General features: G+C 39.0%; 1 protein-coding gene across 1 annotated transcript in view; it reads left to right on the top strand.

Moving 5' to 3' along the window:
• Positions 1-23,245, top strand: part of LOC124858485 (potassium voltage-gated channel subfamily H member 2) — a 113,110-nt gene that overhangs the window by 61,217 nt on the left and 28,648 nt on the right. Inside the window, exon 2 of the mRNA XM_047350560.1 lies at positions 11,098-11,328. Coding sequence (XP_047206516.1) covers positions 11,098-11,328 — 231 coding nt within the window. The remainder of the gene's footprint in view (positions 1-11,097; positions 11,329-23,245) is intronic.

Here is a 23,245-nt window from a genome sequence, read left to right as displayed (position 1 = left end):
TGCCGCTGTTTCTGGTTCAAAAGTGGCTTGACCTGGGGAATGCGGCACCTGTAGCCCATTTCCTGCACACGCCTGTGCACGGTGGCTCTGGATGTTTCTACTCCAGACTCAGTCCACTGCTTCCGCGGGTCCCCCAAGGTCTGGAATCGGCCCTTCTCCACAATCTTCCTCAGGGTCCGGTCACCTCTTCTCGTTGTGCAGCGTTTTCTGCCACACGTTTTCCTTCCCACAGACTTCCCACTGAGGTGCCTTGATACAGCACTCTGGGAACAGCCTATTCGTTCAGAAATTTATTTCTGTGTCTTACCCTCTTGCTTGAGGGTGTCAATAGTGGCCTTCTGGACAGCAGTCAGGTCGGCAGTCTTACCCATGATTGGGGTTTTGAGTGATGAACCAGGCTGGGAGTTTTAAAGGCCTCAGGAATCTTTTGCAGGTGTTTAGAGTTAACTCGTTGATTCAGATGATTAGGTTCATAGCTCGTTTAGAGACCCTTTTAATGATATGCTAATTTTGTGAGATAGGAATTTTGGGTTTTCATGAGCTGTATGCCAAAATCATCCGTATTAAGACAATAAAAGACGTGAAATATTTCAGTTAGTGTGCAATGAATCTAAAATATATGAATGTTAAATTTTCATCATGACATTATGGAAAATAATGAACTTCATCACAATATGCTAATATTTTGAGAAGGACCTGTATATGCTGCCTTCTCTGACCCAGTGCATATCTTCTGATTTTGTTAGTGTTTTACATTCAGCATGTGTGGTATGATGGCATCCAGATTGCAGTGTGTCTCCTTTTTTAGATGTACTGTCTGACTACATTTACAGTATTCTGTTTTTTAATATCTTAACTTTGGAAAAAATTTTAAAAAATAGTTCGCTTGCCCATAATTACTCACTAAAAACCATCAAAACAAGGATTGGAAAAAGTTCACTTACACACAAACATATTTCCCCTTTAATATTATCTATTCTTCAGCGAAGTCAGACAAACCCATCAGCCTTTATGAGCCTCTGAGGTCTGCTGCTGCCACCAAATTCATAGAGGGAGCCTATCAACCACATCCACATAACTGCTCTTCAGTGTTTCCATAAATATGAGAATAGGTCCCGCCACTTGTTTATTTCTCCTGTGAGAACAGCCCGATGAACCTTTAGCAGCCAGCTTTGATAGATGATGGGTCTTCTTTCTGAAGGAACGAGGAGGAGGCTGTGATAATGGTGTGCTTGATGTAGGAAGAGTTAGGCACAGAGCTTTTCCTCCAGTAGCCCTGCACTGCCTATTCTCCACTTGATGCTGGAAAGATGAGCAAAGCCAGTTTTGATTCCTGCAACTTGACATAGATTGATTGGTGCTTGAAGATATTGAGAGGGAGAAAAGATAATATTCTTGATTCGCTGGCAAATAAAGGTGGACTCGAGGCTTTAGGAGTCTAATGTTGGTTAAAGGGGAACTGGTTTATTTATCAGTGTCATGTGGAGATCTGTAAAAGCCTGAAGAGCACAGTGGTTTTCTGTTAAACAAACCAGACACTTTCTCACATATTGACAACACTAAAGCAGGTTCTTGGAGGTTCTTGGAAATGTTCTAAATTTGAAGGGAAAAGGAACCAATTGGAATTCAAGCGTACAAGGGTTCTCCAACATTTACAGATCTCTGTTCAAATTCCAGGTGCTTAAGGCTTTTGAAACTTAAGACTATGATAAATCATTTGTTGCTATATAATTTAAGAGAAAAAAACAAAATACATCTATTAAGGGTAGAACATCAAAAATAAAAACGCAATAACCTGGTTGTACAAGTGTGCTTGCCCTGAAACAAATATTTCATCAATGCAACTTGGTATTTCCACATTCATTCTTCGGTGGAAGTCTCTCAGCATCCCACTTAACAATATTTGCCCACAAGATCTAGCAGAATTCCCTTCAAACCCATCAGATGGTGAGGGCATCTCTTATCTACAGCCCTAGGTGACAGTTTATATTTCAACTTTAGATCTAAACTCTAGCCAAACCATTCCAAAACTTGAATTTCATTCTGATGAAGCCGTTCTTTTGTTGGTTTGGATCTATATGTGAACTCACCGTGATGCTAAAAATAAAATCCCTTTTCATCATAGCTTTTTAGCAGACACCTAGGGTTTTGAGCGAAAGAACTGTTTATAATTACATGCACTATTACAGAAACTCATCCGAAGAAAAGTCGCTACAAAACATGATGCTGCTACCACCGTGCTTCAGTGTGTTCATGATATAGCTTTTAAAATATGTGACCCAAAGTTCCAGTTAGATTTGTTCAGATAACGCATTTTTCCACAAGGTTTCAGAAATAAAAATCTAGAAAAACCAAGTACAGACATTAGAAATAAGTGATTGTAAAAAAGGCAAATAACACTTTTTTTTTCAGTGAAAGGAAGAGAAGGGGAGAGAGAGAGAAGCATCTGTTCAATCCACATTTTTCAGGGAAAAAGATTGTTTGTGTATAAGTTCTTTTAAATTGTGACTATTTAAAATTTTACGAGCACTGATTTATTTGCTATATTTTTTTTGTTTTGACATTGGATCAAGGGCATTTAATTCAGGTGCAAACGGACTGGTATCCCGCAAGTTTAAAAGGTTTCTGAGGCTGCGTCTGTCCAATTTGATGACATGTTTAGGAGGCACTTCAGCAGGTAGAATTAGGTATTTGGGATCAAGAACATATCTGCATCACACCATCATAAGCTTGGACTAATGTCCTCATTGAGGACAACTGCAAGAAATATGTTTTTTTATGTAACTGTTTGTTGGGAATTTGCTTGGAGTGTTCAATGTGTAAGACAACCCCATCCTGGGCTGCATGGTGGCGCAGTTGGTTGCCTTGCAGCAAGAAGGTCCTGGGTTCAACTCACGGCTGTGGGTCTTGCTGCATGGAGTTTGCATGTTCTCCCCGTGCATGTGTGGGTTCTCACCAGGTACTCCAGCATCCTCCCACAGTCCAAAGACATGCCTGTTAGGTTAATTGGTCTCTCTAAATTGCCCTTAGGTCTGTGAATGAGTGTGTGCATGGTTGTTTGTGTGTTGCCCTGCAATGGACTGGTGACCTGTCCAGGGTGTACCCTGCCTCCTGCCCATAGACTGCTGGAGGTAGGCACCAGCTTCCCCATGACCCACTATGGAAGAAGCGGTAGAAAATGACTGACTGACAATCCTGTGCTTGTAATTAGTAAAGTACTATTGCTCGGGAGAAAGAAATAAAGGTCTTCATCCCAATAGAAATGGCAACTGGATATGTATGAGTACTTTCTTATTTTGGCTGCAAGTGCTTCCTCTAAATGGCCTGTTAAAAAAGGCAAGCTTTGGTAAAATTTAATCTCCATCAGGATTAAACATCGTGATGGAGATGGAGGGAGTGGTGATGAGCTGTATGCCTCCTTGGTATTAGCATACAATAGGTGCAGCATTTTGTTGTCTCTGGTGCAGCAGGCAACATCCGGGGTGATGGTGGGGAGTGGACAGAGAGACATGATTAAAGTCCCTGGAAATCAGAAAAAGGGTGTGGGGATGCTGTGTTTGGAGTCTGCTGGTTAACATCGCAGGCTGTTGCAGCATTAGCCGAGGAGGAGAAATACACATTTACCACAATAACGTGTAAAATCCTGCAATATATAATATGGCCTCATGCTAACAGCTATCAGCTCAATGTCCTTACTGCAGAGCGTCTCTTTGATAGTTAATTGCCCAGAACTCCACCATCTATCATTCACAAACACAGCCAGATGCCCTCCTCTCTTCCCACCGTCTCCTTGGTTCTGTTGGCTCAGACTAAATGAAAACCATCCATGTTTATGTGTGTATGGAGTTACTATGGTTAGCCACATCTCAGTCAGGATAACCAAGCTGCGCCCCCTGATTCCCGCCCAGTTAATCCACTTTGCTGGGAAAGGATCTCACATTTCCCATTATGATGGACAGTCTATATCTTCTCCTCCAGTTGCGATGCCTGATGCTGGTCCGGGTCCTGCGACTCTTCCTTCTCAGCTCACAGGGAATATCGGGTTGCTTGGTAGGAGGGAGCACCGCAGAGCTACTGAAAGGCTAACAGCTGATCTCTGGTGTAAACAATAGGAGTGTGGCCACTCAAGTTCTCTCCGAACACAAGTGCCATAAAATAAGAAAAAAAAAACTAAGTTGTCAACAAAACGGTCAGTGCCATTATGAGCAAGACGGAATAAACAGGAACAGACAACACGTCTAAAAAATAGATTTAAAACAAACAACTCAGGTCTGAGTGGGAGTGTTTGAAACCAGCTACCTGCTTTTTCGTACCGTGTTGGAATATAAAGGCTCTCAGATGTCACTGACTTTCTTTTTCATCTGTTCAGAAATTTCTTTACATCAGGGTCTGATGTGTTGTGTTTTGAGATATTGTAGTCTGCTTTATGTTGTCAGAAAAGTTAAATTTAGGTGATTTCTTGGTTTTATAGGTTTGGCAGTAAACAGACTGAGGTATGGCCAGTGAGACTGAACTATGCTTATGTGATTGATCGCAGTTCAATAATAATTAAACAAAGGGCGCAGATACTTTTTCACATGTTGGCAGGATGGTTTGGATAACTTTTCTTGTCCTAATAATTAAACTCATCATTTGAAAACTTAGCATATTTTAATTGTGGTTATCTTTGTCTCATAACAAAATTTGTTTGATCTGCATCTTTTGAGTGTGACAATGAACAAAATAGAAGAATTTAAGCCAAACAGAGCACTCAATCTTTGCCTTCTGAGTGACAGGCATTTTTTATCATGAAACAAATTTTTTTCTTGTTATTCCAAACTCTGCATTGTTTTCTGATGCTTTTTGTAAAACTAGTACCTCCAAAATTCTAGCTCTACAAAATGTCTATTTATATCCATCATCCAATTATTTTTTTTTTTTTGTTTTGCATGCCGATGAGACAGTAAATACACCCACACACACTCAGTGAGGACAGCATGATAGCACATATCCAACTGGCTGATTAACAGCTGACGCAGGGACAAATAGTTCCATTATTTGTAAAGTATTTAGGTGTTTACAAATGTATTATATGACAGCAGCAGAATAATTTCTCCAAAATGTTGTAACATAAAGAAAAGCTTGAGTGAGACAGAGGAAATTAAAATGTAACTTATAAATGGTAGGGTGTAAAGCTGAACATCTCGCCAGCAAATGTAAAACAACTTATGGACTGCTATTTAAGAATGAATTCAATGTTTAATCTCAATGAACAAAGTCTTTGATGGAATTTAGTGACAAGACTTGCTGCCCTACTGTCTGTTGAAGTTTAACTTCTCTTCTGTGGTCATAAAGGGATGGACATGGTCCAACAATACTCAGGTAGGCTGTGACATTGACACAATGCTCAATTGGTACTAATGGGCCCAAAGTGTGCCAAGGAAATATCCCCCACACCATTACACCACCACCATCCTGAACCATTGATAGAACGCAGAATGGATCCATGCTTTCATGTTGTTGACACCAAATTCTGACCCTACCATCTGAATGTCGCAGCAGAAATCGAGACTCATCAGACCAGGCAATGTTTTTACAATCTTCTATTGTCCAATTTTGGTGAACCTGTGCGAATTGTAGCCTCAGGCACCTGGTGTGGTCTTCTGCTGCCGTAGCCTATCCGCCTCTAGGTTTGACGTGTTGTGCGTTCAGAGATGCGCTTCTGCATGCCTTGGTTGTAACTGTCATTTCTGTAGAGATTTGTTTAACCCACATGCAACCACACTCAGAAGAACAGAGAAGGTTGATTTTACTGGTCTTGTTTAAAGTTACACCGGAACTCCGGTCAGGAAAGCACAGGCAGGATCACAGGCTTCTCAGGTTCTCTAGAGGTAGAAGTGCTGGTTAATTTAGGACAAACTTCAGAGATCTCAAAAAGGTCTAAACTTGCTTACATCGTCTCTAGTTGTTACTGCCCCAGAGGGGGGCCTTCCAATGGGGAGTCAGGCAATCAAGAAAGTGGTCCAGCAAGGAACGATCCGCGGCTGGTCAGAGGACTCACAGGGACCGGGTCTTAGTAGGGTCCAGGAGCCAAGACAACAGTCGAGTACAAAAAATCCAAATCACAAGCTGTCAGAATGAAGTCCAGGTAGTCTAGGTCCGGGGTTGCATGGAATCTACCCACACCTCACAGGTACTAGTAGGGAAGCAGGAAAAAACAAACACAGTGTAAGTACTTAGTACAAACAAAACTGGTAAGGTTACTCTGGCTTGAAGACTACTACATGGGCAAAACATCGTAGGACTGGCTCCTAAATACTCCACCCAGGCACAGACAATCAGCCATCGATCAGGAATACCTGTTGCAGGAACATACTGTGGCTCCAGGACGACCTCTGGTGGACCAACACAGTACGACACTCCCAAGCCCCAACAGTAACGCGTGATTATTTGAGTTACTGTTGCCTTTCTATCAGCTCGAACCAGTCTGGCCATTCTCCTCTGACTTCTGGCATCAACAAGGCATTTGCGTCCACAGAACTGCCGCTGACTGGATATTTTCTCTTTTTCGGACCATTCTCTGTAAACCCTAGAGATGGTAGTGTGTGAAAATCGCAGTAGATCAGCAGTTTCTGAAATACTCAGACCAGCCCATCTGGCACCAATAACCATGCCACGTTCAAAGTCACTTAAATCACCTTTCTTCCCCATTCTGATGCTCGGTTTGAACTGCAGCAGATCATCTTGACCATGTCTACATGCCTAAATGCATTGAGTTGCTGCCATGTGATTGGCTGATTAGAAATTTGCGATAACGAGCAGTTGGACAGGTGTACCTAATAAAGTGGCCGGTGAGTCTCCATCCTGCCTCACTTCTCCCTCCCATACAGCGCAATGTATGGGAGGGAGAAGTGAGGCAGGATGGATTGCATTTAAACATATATATCAATCAGACTTTGTCAGCAAATTAAAACTTGAAGCTTAATCATTATAAAGCAAATTTAAACACTAATTAAGCTAATTAAACTGACATAAAAGGCAACACACTTGTACTCTATCACTGTCATTAACCAGCTAACAAGCAAACAGTGTCATTAGATGAGCTACCCAAGAGACTAACGTTACGTTTCCTCACTTCAAAAGGAAGAAACGTTGGATATTGGTAGGGGCTTACGCAGTTGTTGAGCTCCTTTCAGCTCCAACACGTTTCAGTTTCAGGTGCTGTATTATCACCGTGGTGCTCCAGTGCAATGTCAAATCTCTTTTGCAAAGCTTGCATGTTACGCATTTTTTAGTTTTGTGAAGCGTGAAGTGCTCCCACACTTTTGACAACTTTGGTTGAACCTTTTTCTCTGTGTTGGTCATTGGAAGAATTTCCTTTGAAAATTCTGCCTCCATCTCATCTTTTCTTTATTCTTTGTCTTTTCTCCCCTTCTCTACTCTGCTCTTTTCTTCTTTCTCAGTTGCTCCACATTTCCTCTGATTACTCTGCTTTCTCTTTGCCTCAGCTGCAATTCATTCCCTCTGATTAGCTCTCGTTCCTTTTCACTGCCATTCGGTCCATTTCTCTGCTCCATGCTTGGTTTTTCCATATCTTTAGTAGCTCCTGCTACTTCTGCCTGAATTCTGTAAGTTATTTTCATTTGTGTTATTCTTCCATTAAACATTCCCACTTTAGTTGCTCCACATTTGAGTCATTTACCACTCAAACTTGACAGGGATAGCCTTTCTCTTTTCCCTCACCCAGAAAAAAAATCTATACATCCTTTGTGAACTGGATGAGTGATGGTTTTTAATTAGTTTGTGTGTGTGGGTGTGTGTGTTTGTGTGTGAAAGAGAAAGAGAAGTGTTTCAGCCGAAATAAGTACTAGGAATTGACAGTTTTGTTTTAATATTTAGTTTGAAAATTAGCCTCTTATTTTGAAGCTGGAAAATCAGCACACAACCTGTTCTACGTCAAACAGTTGAAAAAAATAATTTCTGACCGCTTCCTACGTATTTTACTTTCGGAACTGGGTTTAAAATGATAAACGGGTGTTCAGTGTTCAGCTTTGCGTTTTGAATAATTTTTTAAAGTTTGTTGCATGTATGTAGGTTCTGTTGTAAACGTTTTTGGTAAGAAAACTCTGCTTGGCCTTCTGTACCCTATTTCTCTTATTGCAGTTTCTCTTCTGTCAACCAGCTGCTAACAGGCCTCATCAGGCAGGTCTGTTTCTAAAGTTTTTTGGATAGTTTGTGAAACTGGAGAGTATTTTCTTCAAGAAATCGTATACAGACATTTCAGTGTGAAACAGAGAAAGCGAAGGTGTTTGTAATAAGCCTAAAGTAGTTGCTAGTACTGTCAGCCATCGTGCAGAACATGCAAGACTGCTTTTAAATAACTTCATTGTACAATATATTTTGAAAGTCATTGCGTTATTCCTAATATATCACGTTTTATGTACATTTGTGTAATTTTGATGGGCTTCTCCCACGCAGCTCCTTATAACTGTAGTTTTGCTTTATAACCCAAATATAAAAACAGCTGAGCACACATTTCACATATGATGATTTGCTGTGACATGTGTGACACGTAATTAAAACCACATTTCATAGTTTGGCAGATCACATGTGTAATATCAACCACATTTCACGACATCCCATAGCATGGTACTAACAGGCAATGTAATAACCAATCCTGATCTACCCTAATTGTAGTAGGTGTGTATGTACAATTTTTTTAATTAGTTGGAAAGCAATATATGTATATGTTTTGAAACCGCATTACTTGACCTTCCAAATAAAACCAATCATGTATGTAAAGGAAAATTTTAAAAAAATTCACATCACTGTAAAATCCAGAAATCTGGTGCAATTTATGTCCATCATGATCGAAAGAACTTTACTTTTTGACTCAGCCCAAAAACCTACGTCAAGAAAATTAATTACTCCGATTTATTCAAAGAATCGTTCAGTTAAAACAAGGAAACTCAATCATTACCACTTCACTTAAAGTAATCTCCATGCTGTTTTAGAGATTATTGACATTAATTGACAGACGGAACATTCAAAGGGTCCAGATATGTGATTATACTATTAAGAACATAAACAACATCTTTAGACATTTCAATGGAATACTATTGTTAAATGTTTTAAATAATTATATGTTTTAATCAAAGGATGACAACATTGAGGTTGTGGAACTGGACTCATGCTACCATTATTAGCATTTGGCCACATGGCCACAGACTTTTGCTCAGGATAGAAATAAAAAAATGTTTTCATGTATTTCAATTTATTTATTTAATTTTGTATTTTCAATTATTATTTTTTTTTTAAATAAAGGTGCCTAAAATATAAATGCATAATATTATGTTGATTTTAAAAGTTTAGATAAATCAAACACTTTTTTTGGACCAAAAGACTGACACTGTGTCCATGTCCTTTACAGGAAGTGAGTGAAAATATAAGGTACTGAATTCTGATAGTGTTTGTTATCCAGAGGAATTCTTGAATTTCCAACCTGAATTGTAAAATGTCCAGCAGATTTACTGTTAGTAGCACATCCAAGCCTTTGGGGATAAAATTGAGATTTACCAACATAATCAGGTTCTGGGTTACTTTTAACTCAGAAAAGTCATGCAGTAGTAAAAACATTAGACTGCTTGTCTATGTACTGTCCTGTTTATTTATTTGTTTTGGGTGATATTTTCTATTTTTTCCTATCTGATGGTTTTTTGACCTGGCATCAAACTTTTCTAACATTTTCCTCAGGAATGAAACATCTATGTGCTAGTAGACTGAAGAGAACGGGTTTAAAACAGCAGCTTCTTTCTATTTCTATGCCTCTGTTCATTTGGTGGTGGAGATATTTTGGGGCCCCCTCCTACATCATGTTTACAGGTCAGTCACAGTTGGCTCTCCTTGGTTAACAGCTAAGGATGCACTGGGATGGCAGTTTAATTTCAAAATCGTCTTGTTCTGGACTAACGCATGAGTTGTCCAGCTAAGAGTAGTGATTGTACTGCGAGGGATACTTGTGACCTTTAGCCCTGTGATTGGTGTAAGGTGTTGCCATCTACTGCAGCGAGACTCCATCCAACAGACTGAATACTACATTGGTATACAAAATCTAAACTCATGCATCCAAACATCTATTTGCATTATTAGTGTACCTCACTAGGACACTGCAATAATGACATTTTTTGATATATTGTGCAACTCAACTTTATAGTCGAGAACCAGATATTCTGCATCCTGAAAAATGTTATAATAAAAATATGAAAGAGAAAATGACCATTCATCAAATTACATAAGCTAGACCACACTGTCAGTTGGTTGTCTTTAGAAAAATATTTCCAACAATACACCTCTTTGTTATGCCATTGTTTTCTGATTCTACAGGAGTCAGTTTTGTCAGTGTGTTGAGACGTGTGTCACTGTCCAGTAACTGTTAGGACAGTTTTTCCAACTCCGGTGCTTGGGGCTTACAGCTCTATGTGTTCTAAATGTGTTTTGAACCAGGTATGTTAAAAAAAAGGTAATTATTATTATCCCTGGTAGATTTACATTTAAAACTTTTTTTACATTTAACCAAGAAGTTTTATAAGGTCTCATTTAAAACAAAAATCTGTTATGTTTTTTTCTTTACAAATTCAAATTGTACACTTCTTAGTAATCAATGAAAACAGTTTTTTAGCATTTGAGTAATCAAGCCCTGCTTATAGCTTCTGACCAGCTTTTTGTGTGTTTCCACTGATATTCTGTCAATTTATCTTGCTGATGAACTCCAGGTCTTAAAGGTTGAAAGGCCTCATTGCCATCACCCTAATCTTTAGCTCCTGTATCAGATTTAAGTTTGGCTTCTAGATAGAGCTGTACTGGAATTCATATGTTTTAATCTGGTGTGTGTGAGCATTTCATCTAAAGTCTGCAGGACAGTGTGATGTTAGGTCTCATTTTGGAGATGTCATGGACAGGACTTTTTGTACCTGGTTTATGTGTGTTTATGCTTCTCTTGCACTACGTGTACAAAGTGTTTGTTTTCTCACGATTAAATATAGACTCTACATTAAACTGCTGGTGTTGCTCTGTTAATAAAATGAGCCCTAATAAAGATCCCTCTGTTCTCCCCCTTAGGTCGGAAGTTTGTCATCGCCAATGCCAGAGTGGAGAATTGTGCAATCATCTTCTGCAATGATGGATTCTGCCACTTATGTGGCTACAGCCGAGCTGAGATCATGCAGAAACCTTGCACATGCAACTTCCTGTATGGACCTGACACCAAGAGGCTGGCTATTGCCCAAATGGCGCAGGCCCTGCTGGGGTCAGAGGAGAGGAAGGTGGAGATCAACCTGTACAGAAAAGACGGTAGGAGAACAAAAAATACTTGGATTTGTGTTGGAAGGGATTACGGAATTTATTTTTGCCAAAACAACAGTGTGGAACTGCTTTGGACCTCATGGCTGGAATAAGTTGAATGCAAAGAAAACCTTCTGGTGTGAAGCTTGATTTAGTTTTTAGAGTTGTGTTATCAAATGTTTTTTACCTGGGTTTAAAATAAGATTTTTGATGAGGACGGCTATTTTTAGGTAGCATTTAGGGAAGATTTGTTCAAAGTCGTTGCATTGTTTTGTGTAAACACCTGATTTGTTCAACTACCTTTATTTTAAGTAAACTCCGCCTCGTCCTTACCTACTCTGTGTTAAATATTAATGAAACAAGGGAACAGACCTTCAAAGACTGATACGTTCTGCTAACGTATCAGCTGGATCAGAACCAAGTGACAGAATGCTGGTTGGGCAAATGATAAGTGGCTGTCATGGTGATGAAGAGCTGCCATGGTGCTCGAGTCACCAACTCCCTGTGCCAGGACCAGAGCATTTGCTAGACATTTTCTGTCTGTAGACAGAGACCAGAGCAGCTAGCATTAATAGTAGGGAGGAAGGAAAAGAAAAGGTGAACTTAATGAAGATAATAGGAATGATAAAAAGCAGCAAAACATTAATAAAAAGAGCTACAAATTGCATGCTGCCAGCTACATAAAAATAGTTCTGCTTATGAGGGGATTTTCTGCCAATTCAGGCCTGCTCTTGACACATCTTGTTTTCCAGTGTGTTTATTGAAGAAGTTTATTGAAGCTGTTTAAGCCGAAAAGTATCATGCAAACCACCTGATTGGAAATCAACGACATTTAATATCTAAGTGCGGACTGGTACCTAAAGTTTACACAGTGTAAAGTAGCCATGTGTGCATTGATTGTATTGATATATGAAAATCGGATTATATTGGATTAGTTCTAAATGGTTAGCATTACTAGCTAGAATTAAGTGCAAAATCAAACTGAGCTACAGTTATATAGTTTGTCAGCTAGCTTTTTTGATGTTTCAGAAATTGATATTTAAATATATAAAATCTGTTCTTCCTACAAACCTCTGCATTCTACTGTATAACATGACCATTAAATGAAGGCTGCTCAGAGCACAGAACCGCTACAGCACCGATTGTTCCTGCTGTTGTGGCGCCAGGTCAATTCGCCTCTTCGGCCTTTGCTAATTAATTTTGTTCAAAGGTTCCAAGGACTGTGTTGCTTTTGCGCTTTTAGACTTAACTGCAGCATTTAACCCAGTGGACCACAAAATTCTTTCACTCATTTATAGCAATGGGTGGGCATCAGAGGAATTGCTCTGGAGTGCCACTCAACAGTAAATATAATGCTGCATACCTGCTTCGGTGTCTTAAAGAACTGAAAGCATGGATGTCTTTATGTGTTTTTTAATGAGAGAAAGACTGAGGCGATGGTGTATGGTGGCACATTAGAGAGCTTGCTTTTAGATCAGGGTCATCTTGTCTAGTATGGATAATAAGCCATGGATAATAATTTTACTTTTCATTGCTAACTTAAGGCAGTTGTCAAATACAGTTGTTTTTTTTTAGCTCCGACAGCTGGGCAAAAAATAGCCAATGCTGGAGATGGCGGCTCATGGCGTCAAATATGACATTTGCTTGTTTATGCTTGGAACATACCTTAGAGTTTGAACAAAACTCGGCAGCACAATCTCAAATTATATTTTTATCTCTGTTCTTGTCTGTAGTAGTGGAGTTGACAAGGGAGATGAATATGCTGGTATGGAGGTTGCTTTCTTCTAGTCAATCTGCAAATTTTCTAAAGCTCAAGGGATCGGTATGGCAATCGTATCCCTTTGAAGAAAGGAAAGTTGATGTTCTCACAGTTTTTTTACCTGTATTTACTCTGCTAGAGACAAGTTGTTTACATGTAAAAATAGTGACTGAAGTTCCTAGCAAAATGTTCCCTCTCTCTGGAAATTCTGTTGGTTGGCTCTATTGTCTGGAAGTATAAGTGTGAGATCAGTTCACAGCATTGCCATTCATAGACACATGCTCATCACGTACGCTTCAGGGTTATCCTGTGCAGATACTGAATTGTTTATCAAATCGTCTGAGTTGGTGAGAACTTTGTGTGTGGTCAGAATAATCAGAGTACATACCTATGATCTCTTAAAATAGGTCTCTAATGCTGAGCAGAATAGGGTTGTAAATAAAGGCTTTATTTTTGTTGCCTCAAATGCTACAAACTGGGGCCTACTGCCACTTCTGTACATAACTTCTCATTGCTTTTTTTTTGCTTTTTTACTGTCACTCCAGCAAGTCCTCTGTTTCAGTCATTACACACACACACATACAAACACAAAATCTTAGGTAACCCTAGCGGGCCACCTTCAAGCCCTCAGAGACCAGCTGATTGAACACTGTGGACACACCTCATCCATAATGCACACTGAGAAGAAACACTACGCCACCTCGTCCTGTCCCCTTTGCCTTCATAATATTTTCCGTTTCTCCGGTCTCTGCTTGCACAGCAAAAATTAAAAAAATATAAGTGTGTGTGTGTGTATGTGTGTTTTGCATAAGGATGAATACTGTGTTGCCGTGACCAACAAGCACAGCAGATACATACAAATAATTTACAAAAAGATTACAACTAAAAGACTGCATACACACAGGGGCTTTTATCTGACGTCATTTATCTAGTGCCAAGTCTAGGCATGGGCCTTGGTGATGATAGATTTTCTTTCCTGCCGCTACTCTCCGTTGTCCAAGTCCTGTTGCTCACCAGGTTAATCAGTCATGCTATCCAAATAAAATGCAGCAAAGAGCATGCTCGCATACACCAAGAATAAGAATAAAGCTACTCCGTAACTATTCCTTAGTTACTGGTAAGGGTTTGAAGCCCTTTGTTATATGTTATATAGCAGTTATATGGTTCTGTTAACTGCTGGGTTTCAACTCGGGTTGGCAAAATAATCGTGATTTAAATATAATCCATACTAGAGAAATGAATTATTCAAAGATACTTATTTACGTCAAAATCGATACAGACTGAACCATTCATTGTTGGACTTCCAGTAGCAGCGCTGTCATATCAGACTCTCACCTCTGACCTATCCCCCATCCCCCCACCCCCTCCTTGCAGCCTCACCAGACCAAAATGATAAGCTGCTGGTAGAAGTTCTCCTAACATGGTGAGCATATCCAGAAAATAATACCATATGTGACCCTCTTCAGCCAGCATGGCAAACACAAAAGCCTCTTTCTGGAGTACTTTCCCTGTCAGGCAGACAGACAGGAAAAAAGGAAAGGCCAAAGGATGCCACATGCTAGCTGTGGTGACACTATGACACTGATGTTTGACAGGAACTTAAAAAGGTCAGTAAGGCTCCTGTATCTGAAACACTGAAGTAGTAAACCTCTCAGAGACATAACATAACGCTATCTGTTAAAATATTAGCCTCACAGACACGGACAGTCCAATGACGGTTCTCTGTTGGTGAGAGCTCGATGAGATTTGCTTCCCAGATGGGGAATTCTGAACCACAACTCTGTTCTACTGTGGTACGAATTAACACAGGAAAATGGTAACCACTGATGTCTCACTCAGCTACTAAATAGTGAAGCAATGTAACAAAACAGTGCACCCCATCCATTACTCCTCTGTTTAGTTATAAAGGCACTGCAGGCTAATGTGGCTAATAATAACAACACAGGTTATGCTGGAGTCAGACTAAAGCTTACAATTAGAGCAGAAAAAAGTAGAAACCCGTAGCAACCTACCCTGCTGCTGTAGCTGATCACTAAAGAAAATATGCAAAATTACCAGAAAGAAAGAAATTGTACAGTACAACTGAAAACATCTCCATGGGCCAGATCCTTGTTTACACTGTAAAAAAATAGGTTTTGTATGCGCCAGATCCATGTTTGATATGAAACACGATTTATTTTAGTGTAGAATGATCCTTTATTTGTCCCTTAGTAGTAATATTTGTATGAACAGTAAATTGAAAACAAATAGAAGCACACAGTGGTACACTAAAGATAAACAATTACTTAAATACCTACATGACTGAATCAAAGGGAAATACTTCCATAAAGGATATTTTACTGAGTGTTATCTTGTCTACTGTTTTGCAAAAGAGGGAAATGACACTTAAAAATGCAATATTTTTGCTAATGGATGGCAGAATTGTGCCATATTTGTCCTAATTAGGCAAGTTGAAACATTGTCATATTGCAATTAATCATATTTTTTGTTCGTAACTAGAAAGAACCCTGTGCTTTCAAAAAGTGTTGGTGAAAATGGTATTTATAATTTTTTCTTAATATCATTATCGAGTTTAAGTTATTAGTAGTGAGTTGTTAAGAGTTATATGTGTAACAACTGAGTGCACAGGTCTTACTTCTGCTTCCTGACTTCTGACAGTAAGGTGATGAACTGTTCATTTGTGTGACCTGAATAGATGTTGCCTTCTCCCTTACACATTCACCCTAATGGTTTTTCTCCTGCTGTTGGTTTTGCCAAAGGATTTACTGATCTTATAGCTGGAACCAGATCAGGACATGTCTTGTTTTGCCAACTACTTTTTTAAGCACTGAAGTGACATGTTAAGTTACTTCAGTTTTGCTTTTTTATTGGACAGAAACACAGCTAATATTTTGTCTCAGTTTTGGTCCTCTTTTTTTAACCTTTACATTGTGTCTTTCTCTTTTTCTGTATTGTCTCCAGTCGCTCATAATCAGCTCCTTCACCTTCCCACCCTTTTTTCTGACACATTTAATCATCTTTTTTAGTTTTGTTTATATATTCATCTTTCTTCTCTATGAAGAGATGATAAAAGTAGAAAGTGATACAGATTTATGTATCAAGTGGTAATGGAAACAGATATTGTGAGTTAGAACAATTCAAGGTTGTTGCAGTGTGTTCTGTTCTTGTTTTTGAACAGCAAGAAACATTCTGAATCTCAGCTACAAAGGTGCTCTAGAAAAAAAATTACAGATTTTATTTTAGTTAAGATGATTTTATGTGTTTTATTTTAAAGAAAATATGTGTGTTTTGAACTTGATTCAGTTGACAGGTTTTAATAATAGACTTGTTTGATTCTGCTGTGTTGGTTTGACTTAGAAGGGAAACTGCTTCCAGAATAAGAAAAAGGTAGGATATTAGTTGCTTAAGAAAGGCATGTAAACATGGTTTTTTACACTGAAAGACTTTTGTCTTTACAATATCTACAACAAAATATGATTAAATTGATCCTAGGTCCATATCGCCCTTCCCTAATGTGTGGCTTGTAATTCAGGTTAAGCTGAAAAACAAAAGGACCAAAAGATATATTCCACATTAAAGATTTGTATTCATTAGTTGTTCCACTGCAAGGATATCAAAGGTTATCCCATAAACATCCCGTAGTGCTGATGAGGCAAGAAGGTTGATGCTGCTAAAAGGATTCCTTGCTCTTCCTAATACGCATGTTGGTGGTCATTTAAAATACTCAGGCTAGAATCCAGATATCTGCCTCCTCATCAGTCACATACTAGAGGTTGAGAAAGTATATACTGCTTCTGGCTGAAACAAAAAGGAGACTAATGTGATTAAACAGAAGGAAAATACACCAACAAGAGGGATGTATTTAACTGTTTAGGAAGGGACGAATATGTAAAGCTGCATGTTTCACTATGGAGGCCAGGCTCTCTGTCAAACAATTTGGTTTAAAGTGGTTTGCTTGTCTTTTATTTTCCATTTTCTAGCACTGGCACTATCTATACATTCCTGTGGGAGACGATCAGAAGACAAAACGTTGTCATACCTGAAGCAATTGTGTGTTGGCTTTCCCCCAAGGGTATGTAAAATAGTTTTATTGGCAGCTTGTACCAAAACAATAGTAATCAATTTATGACCATTAATTCAATTGTATCCAGCTGGTGACCTGCTACACAAGCACAACATTGGAAAACACTGATTATCTGTGACATCACAACCACAGTTGCAAACTTAAGCATCATGTTTTCCAGTTTCCTCACCTGATGACGCTGCTGGACATCATGAAACAGCTTTCTTTGTTGTGACCTTAGAGGACTAGGAGATGTCTGTTAGGCTTTGCGGGTGTCCTAGAAGCACCGTCCTTAGATAATTCAGTACCCAGAGGAGCAGGAAGTCCTGTATGACATGGGGGTGGGGCGGAGGGATCTTGATTGCTTAGCAGCAGTAGTTATGCAAAGCACTTAAGAGACCAGGAGGCTCTCAGGAGAGGTTATTGCTCTGCACTGTGAATGAGCCCACCTCAACCTAAGAGCATATAATATGCACACAATCACATGGAACACAAGCAGACAATTTTCGCCCACACAACACATAAGATTAAACTTTAGAACTAAAGCCAGTCTTGCCCCATTTCATACCAGTGATAGAAAGCTGTTAGTTTAGCCTTGAGAAAAAGTGAATAATGCTGTGAACATAGACTAAGGTTAGGTGAGACGAAGAAGAGAGGCAGCATCTTCTGTACATTATATGGTGCTGCATATGCACACTTATCATTGGTGGTGTCGCTATAACATCCAGCTCATGGAGTGAGACAGTACACAATTGCGTTTATAATAAAAGGCGAGAGCTTAGCAGAAATATGGGAAAACTAAAAATCCTTTGTTTTCACAAACTGGTTAAAGGCTTTACCAAAGAATCTGTGAGCAGTGTAGAATAATCCTGTCCACGTTTGACTAGTTAATGGTACTCCTATTTTTGTGTCTAATTCTAAGGTCATCTTAATGTAAAAGGAACACTGAATATCCTAGTATTGCCCCTTTTCTACTGGGTAGATTTGGCTCTACTCAACTCCTCGGCTCGCTTTGCAAGCGTTTCCATTACTGTTTTTTTCCGTACTGGTACCTACTTTTTTGTCCCTGCTCCTGAGTAGGTACAGCCGGGACTGAGTAGGGGCTACATGTGACATGAACAGACTGCTATTCACCGATTGGCCGTCGGAGGAGGAGAAATGAGAAGGTTTTCGTTGAGACAGTGCAGGGGAAAGTTAATAAAGCTCAAGAGCAACTACAATAATATTAAGGACCACAGTGGCCAGAGCAGGTCATAAATGTAATTTTACCATTTACAGATCATAAACCATGCGTGAAGGCTGACAGAAAAGAAAAAGGACACATCAGCTTTCAGAATTACACGCAGGCAGAGCGCTGTATGTAATAACATCCTAAACCAGCTGATCACACGTAAAATCAGTTGTTCAGAGGTACAAACACTTCCCCCAAAACACACAAAACAACACCACCAACAACGTGTTTCGTTCAGACATTTAGAGGGTCCTTTAGCGAACCAGCGTCTGCAGGAGGAGGGAGCAGGCAAAAAACAGCTCAGACTGCGGCAGGACGAGCCCACTGAATCTGTGGCACATAAATATGCAATATCAACCTAAAGCTAACTTGAAAGGTCATAAGTCCGCGGTTTTGCGCTTTTAAGTCTTTGTCCTCATTATTGCCAAGGATAAGACAAAAACTTCTTCATAAAGCCCAAACTTGTAACTTTTTCAGGCAGACTTTGGAGCTCCACCACTCTGCGTCTTCTGCCACACTCCCTCACACATCAGAACCCCTATGCCTTATTTTAGTTTAAGTTTAAGTTCTGGGTGGGCTGTGGTCCAGAAAATTATCCTAGTGGATCATTTTAGACAAAAAAAAAACATAACACGTTCTTGCATATATATATTAATACAAACTTTATTAGTATTTAGTTTATTTATGTTTTTATTTTCTACATTTATCTTTGATCAATGTAGACAGTTCTGATTTGTTTCTTTCTAAATATTTTTGATTTTTTTGTTACATTTTTTGTGGCACTAGTGGCCTTTATTTCAAATTTGTCAGTCTTGAAATGAGGTGGAGAGGTCTCGCCGGGTCAGTACTGGAACCTGGGATGTCTGCATCAAGGACTGAGGCCTCCATGGGTTGCTGGATGGATGGATGGACAATTAATATAACTGAGTACTGGTTGTGGTCTATAAAATCATAACATGCTTCATAATTTTACCAGAAGGCAACAGTAAAAGCATCATGCCTGGATTGGTGATATTTATTTGCTAAAGTTCATCATACACCGTGGTACCTGAAGGTCCATAATGTCCAGATATACTGAGGAATGACTAAAAGCTATTTTACTCCGAAGTTCCCTTCCATGCTGCCAACAACTGCTTTTAGATCATTATTGTGCAATGCCAGCCCAGCGACAAGTAGGTCTGCACTGCATTTAAAGGGAACGGATATCCTGTTCAGCTCCAGTGTCAAGTTTGAATTATATGTCCTCCTAAACTATAGAGTTGATACCAACAGAGTAAGCTTAAATCGCCAATAATCAAGAAAGTCGTATAGGGGCAAAACTATACACAACAGCTGAATATGCTGTATTCCAGGATATGCATGTTTTAGCTGCATTATAATTGGCAAATGGTCATAAAAGTATGATAAATGGGTATGGGTGCATCATTTTTTTTTATGTTTATTTTACAAATCTTCCAGTGTGCGAAGCACTGTTTCCAAATGGCACAGTACTACTACATATTGTCTGTTGGAGTAGACGATAGTTTGGAGATCTGCTTGTCGCCTCTTCTTTTCCAAATGAATTAGGATAAGCTGAGAGGATACCTGGTCTGCTGCTCAAATATGTTCTTCATGCTTGTTCACTCAAAAATTAGACATCGTGGAAAAGGTCCAAAGCCTCTAAAAAGCACGCTGCACCAGGTTATTTACATGCTTAAGGTAAAGTGACGCAATACTCTTCATTTTCTGTGTTTTTACTTAATTATTGCAAAAATAGACCTTTCATTTTTTTAATCTCATCTCATGTTCTATTTTATACCTTTCAAGTGTGGTGGAATGTGTGCACACCTTGGAAGGAAGTGTTTTTACCATCAGATTTTATAATTGGTTTTATTTAAAATGATTAAAATCATTATTGTTTAACTTTCTTAATCTGACATCTGTAAATGATTAGATAATCAGATTATTTGTACGAATTAGGTCCAAACATACGGCCAGCCATAACTGCATCAACATGGGATTAATCATAAAGTTACAATTAGTTTACAGAGAAAGCTGAACATCCTTTATAATGCTTAGCAGAATTGTGTGTGAAACATAATTTATAACCTGACAAGTGATCGGATAAATTATTCACTAATTACAGCAGTTTGTTTTATAATAAACCAATTAGATAGGATGATGACAGCTAGGAGCTTTTGTCTCAGCTGGACATCCTCATATGGCTTTGTACTCATGGCTCCTGTTTGTTTTAAGGCAGTTCTTCATCTTTTATAAGTTCAACCCTTTTCAGGTTAATCTGTGGCTACATGTAAAAATGAAAACTCCTGCTTCAGTTTCTCCAAAGTGGGTGCTAATCTGGCATTTGTAATTTCACCTTTGATTTTTAAAAACTAAAACTCTATGAAATCAGGACTAGATAAGTTGTTTTGTGTTATTCAGACACAAACAGCGTATGGACAGTGAATCTGCTGGCTGAATGGAAATGTGTTCTCAACAATGATCTTGAATCTATAGGCAGGCTTTGCTCTGTTTCTCCTTCAACTATCCCCTTATTTCTGTGTTGCATGTTACTTCTCATATCCTGGGGATTTTCAGCTTCATTGTTAAAAAAGGTCGCTGTGGTTCACTGGAAGTGGAAGCAAAGCATTTAGAATTTATAAAAGTTCTTATCACATTTTTGACACTTTATATAATTTCCAGCTGTTCTTGGAAAAAAAAACAATTGGGCTAAAAATATACTTGTTGGTTATTAGGATCTTCATCTTCTCTCCTCATCCTCAAGGTAACAGTCGCTTAGTTTAAAGCCGTTTTGAAGCTCAGAGGTTGACATCCTGCTATTGCTAATGTGGTTCTTTTTGAAATCTTGAGATGGTTAATAAATTGAATTGATTTGCAAACATCGGTTGGTTGTCTTTTTGGGAACCCAAGTGCTGGACACATATTTACTGAATCAAGCAAAGTTTGCTAAAATATCTTTGTAAATTAAAGTATAGTGTCTATACTTCTAAGTAGTGAAACTATGTTGAAACTGAACCTGTTTTCAACAACTGTCAAAAATAGACACCGTTCATATACCCCAATACATGTTTAACCCATTTTATCATGTTGTTTAAACCATTTATAGCTCTTTACGAGCCTCTCATTTGCACAATTCCTTCCAGCATCTTCCTGTGCCATCTTTCTGCCTTTCTGTACACATTTCTGGGCTTCAGGCTGCTGTTTGTACATTTATCTGACACACTACAAAGATTTAAAGCTGCTGCTTTTATTACGTTTAATATTTAATTTCCTACCATTTCAGGAAAACCCAAATCTGCATTTGGAAAATATGTAAATTTTTCCATCTCTTCCTTTTTTCCAAGTGTGCATGTTAAATAGGAAACAGACCCAGAAATGTAGAGCTGTGGAGCCCATGTTCTAGACGTCAGAGGTTTCTCAGTCAGGTTCACTCCATTGTGTTTATAATTAAGGTTTATAAAGTTCTTTGATAGTGATTGAGTGATATTTATATTGAAACAATTAATTTGAGCTGAACAAATGAATGAAGCTGTCACGGTCTGAGGTTGTTTCGGACCAAAATGCAAACAGGGACTAGGGCTCCGCATGTTGCAAAGTAGATCAGTTTTAATAAGGCTTAAAATCAGCACTTACAGTCTCACTGGAAGGAAATACTCCATAGCAGAAATGCAGGAAAACATGAGGAGCTCGAGGAGAGACGGGACATAACACAAGGAACCAACGAGGAGTATAGCAAACAACCCAGTAAATAAACAGAGGGAGGTGGAGTGTGGACCAATGAAAGAGGAAGGCAGGTAATCAAATGGAAGTGGTAAAAGGTGCACAGGCCAGGTGAAGGGAACTGAGGAAATAGGTTGCTATGGTACTAATGTTAGACAGAGGCATGGGGAAACTAAACTAGACATAACCTATAAATGAAAACAAACCTGAGGATAATAAACCAGAAGCTATAAAGGAAAAATAGAAATAAACTCTAGGAAGAACTAAACCAGAGAACATGGGGGAAAACTAGACTCAGGGAAATAACCAACTGGGTAACAACAACAAAGGGGTCTAAGGCCAAAGGGGAAAAAGAACTAATGCAACAAGAGTAAATAAACCTAACAGTAAACAAGCACAGAAACACTAAACCAAGAAGGAAATGAACAAAGAGAACTGTCCTAATAATAATAATAACCAGAGGAAACAATTCTAAGGAATAAATAACTGAGTAAAAGAGTCGAAAACAAAAACAAAAACAACCTGACCAGGGCGGGTGGAGGGGGCCTCGAAAGGACGGCAAGAGTCCAGGGCAAAAAACAAGAGTCCATAGAAGTCCAGGAGGTTGGCGGTGACGAAATAGGTGGCGATAAGGACGTCGGCGACGAAGGAGCCGGCGATCAGGAGGCCGGCAGCGAAGCAAATATTTGAGCTCATGCTCACTCAGTGTCACCTTGACATGGTCATTTCTTCTGGTGGTAATTTAGGACTCTGGCTGCAGGCGTGTTGTTAAACTCTTGCAGTCCAAATTGTGTAAAATTAGCTGTGGTGTTATTCCAAACATGGATTTATTCAGCATGTACATGTATAACACAACATAAACTATAAGACTAGGGTTTAACTGCTTTCTAGACATCAGCATTTATGGGAGGTTAGAATACAAACTGTGGCATTGAGGCATGTAGGTTCACACAATGACTGTAAAAACAAATATACAGCAAAATAAAATTAAGGATAAGATACTGTGCAGTAAGGATAAGAGCATCACATAATACTGTGTAGTCATCAGAATAGGTGTACTTTCATCCTAGGTTTACTTTAAATGGCTATTCTTTGCATTCTTGGACATTTAATATGTTAAAATTGGCCACTGATGATCCTAACTAAACAAATT

The sequence above is a fragment of the Girardinichthys multiradiatus genome, chromosome 21, assembly GCF_021462225.1.
Source record: "Girardinichthys multiradiatus isolate DD_20200921_A chromosome 21, DD_fGirMul_XY1, whole genome shotgun sequence".
Lineage (NCBI taxonomy): Eukaryota > Metazoa > Chordata > Actinopteri > Cyprinodontiformes > Goodeidae > Girardinichthys > Girardinichthys multiradiatus.
The sequence above is the reverse complement of the archived record's forward strand: the minus strand, read 5'-3'. Positions and strand labels throughout refer to the sequence as shown.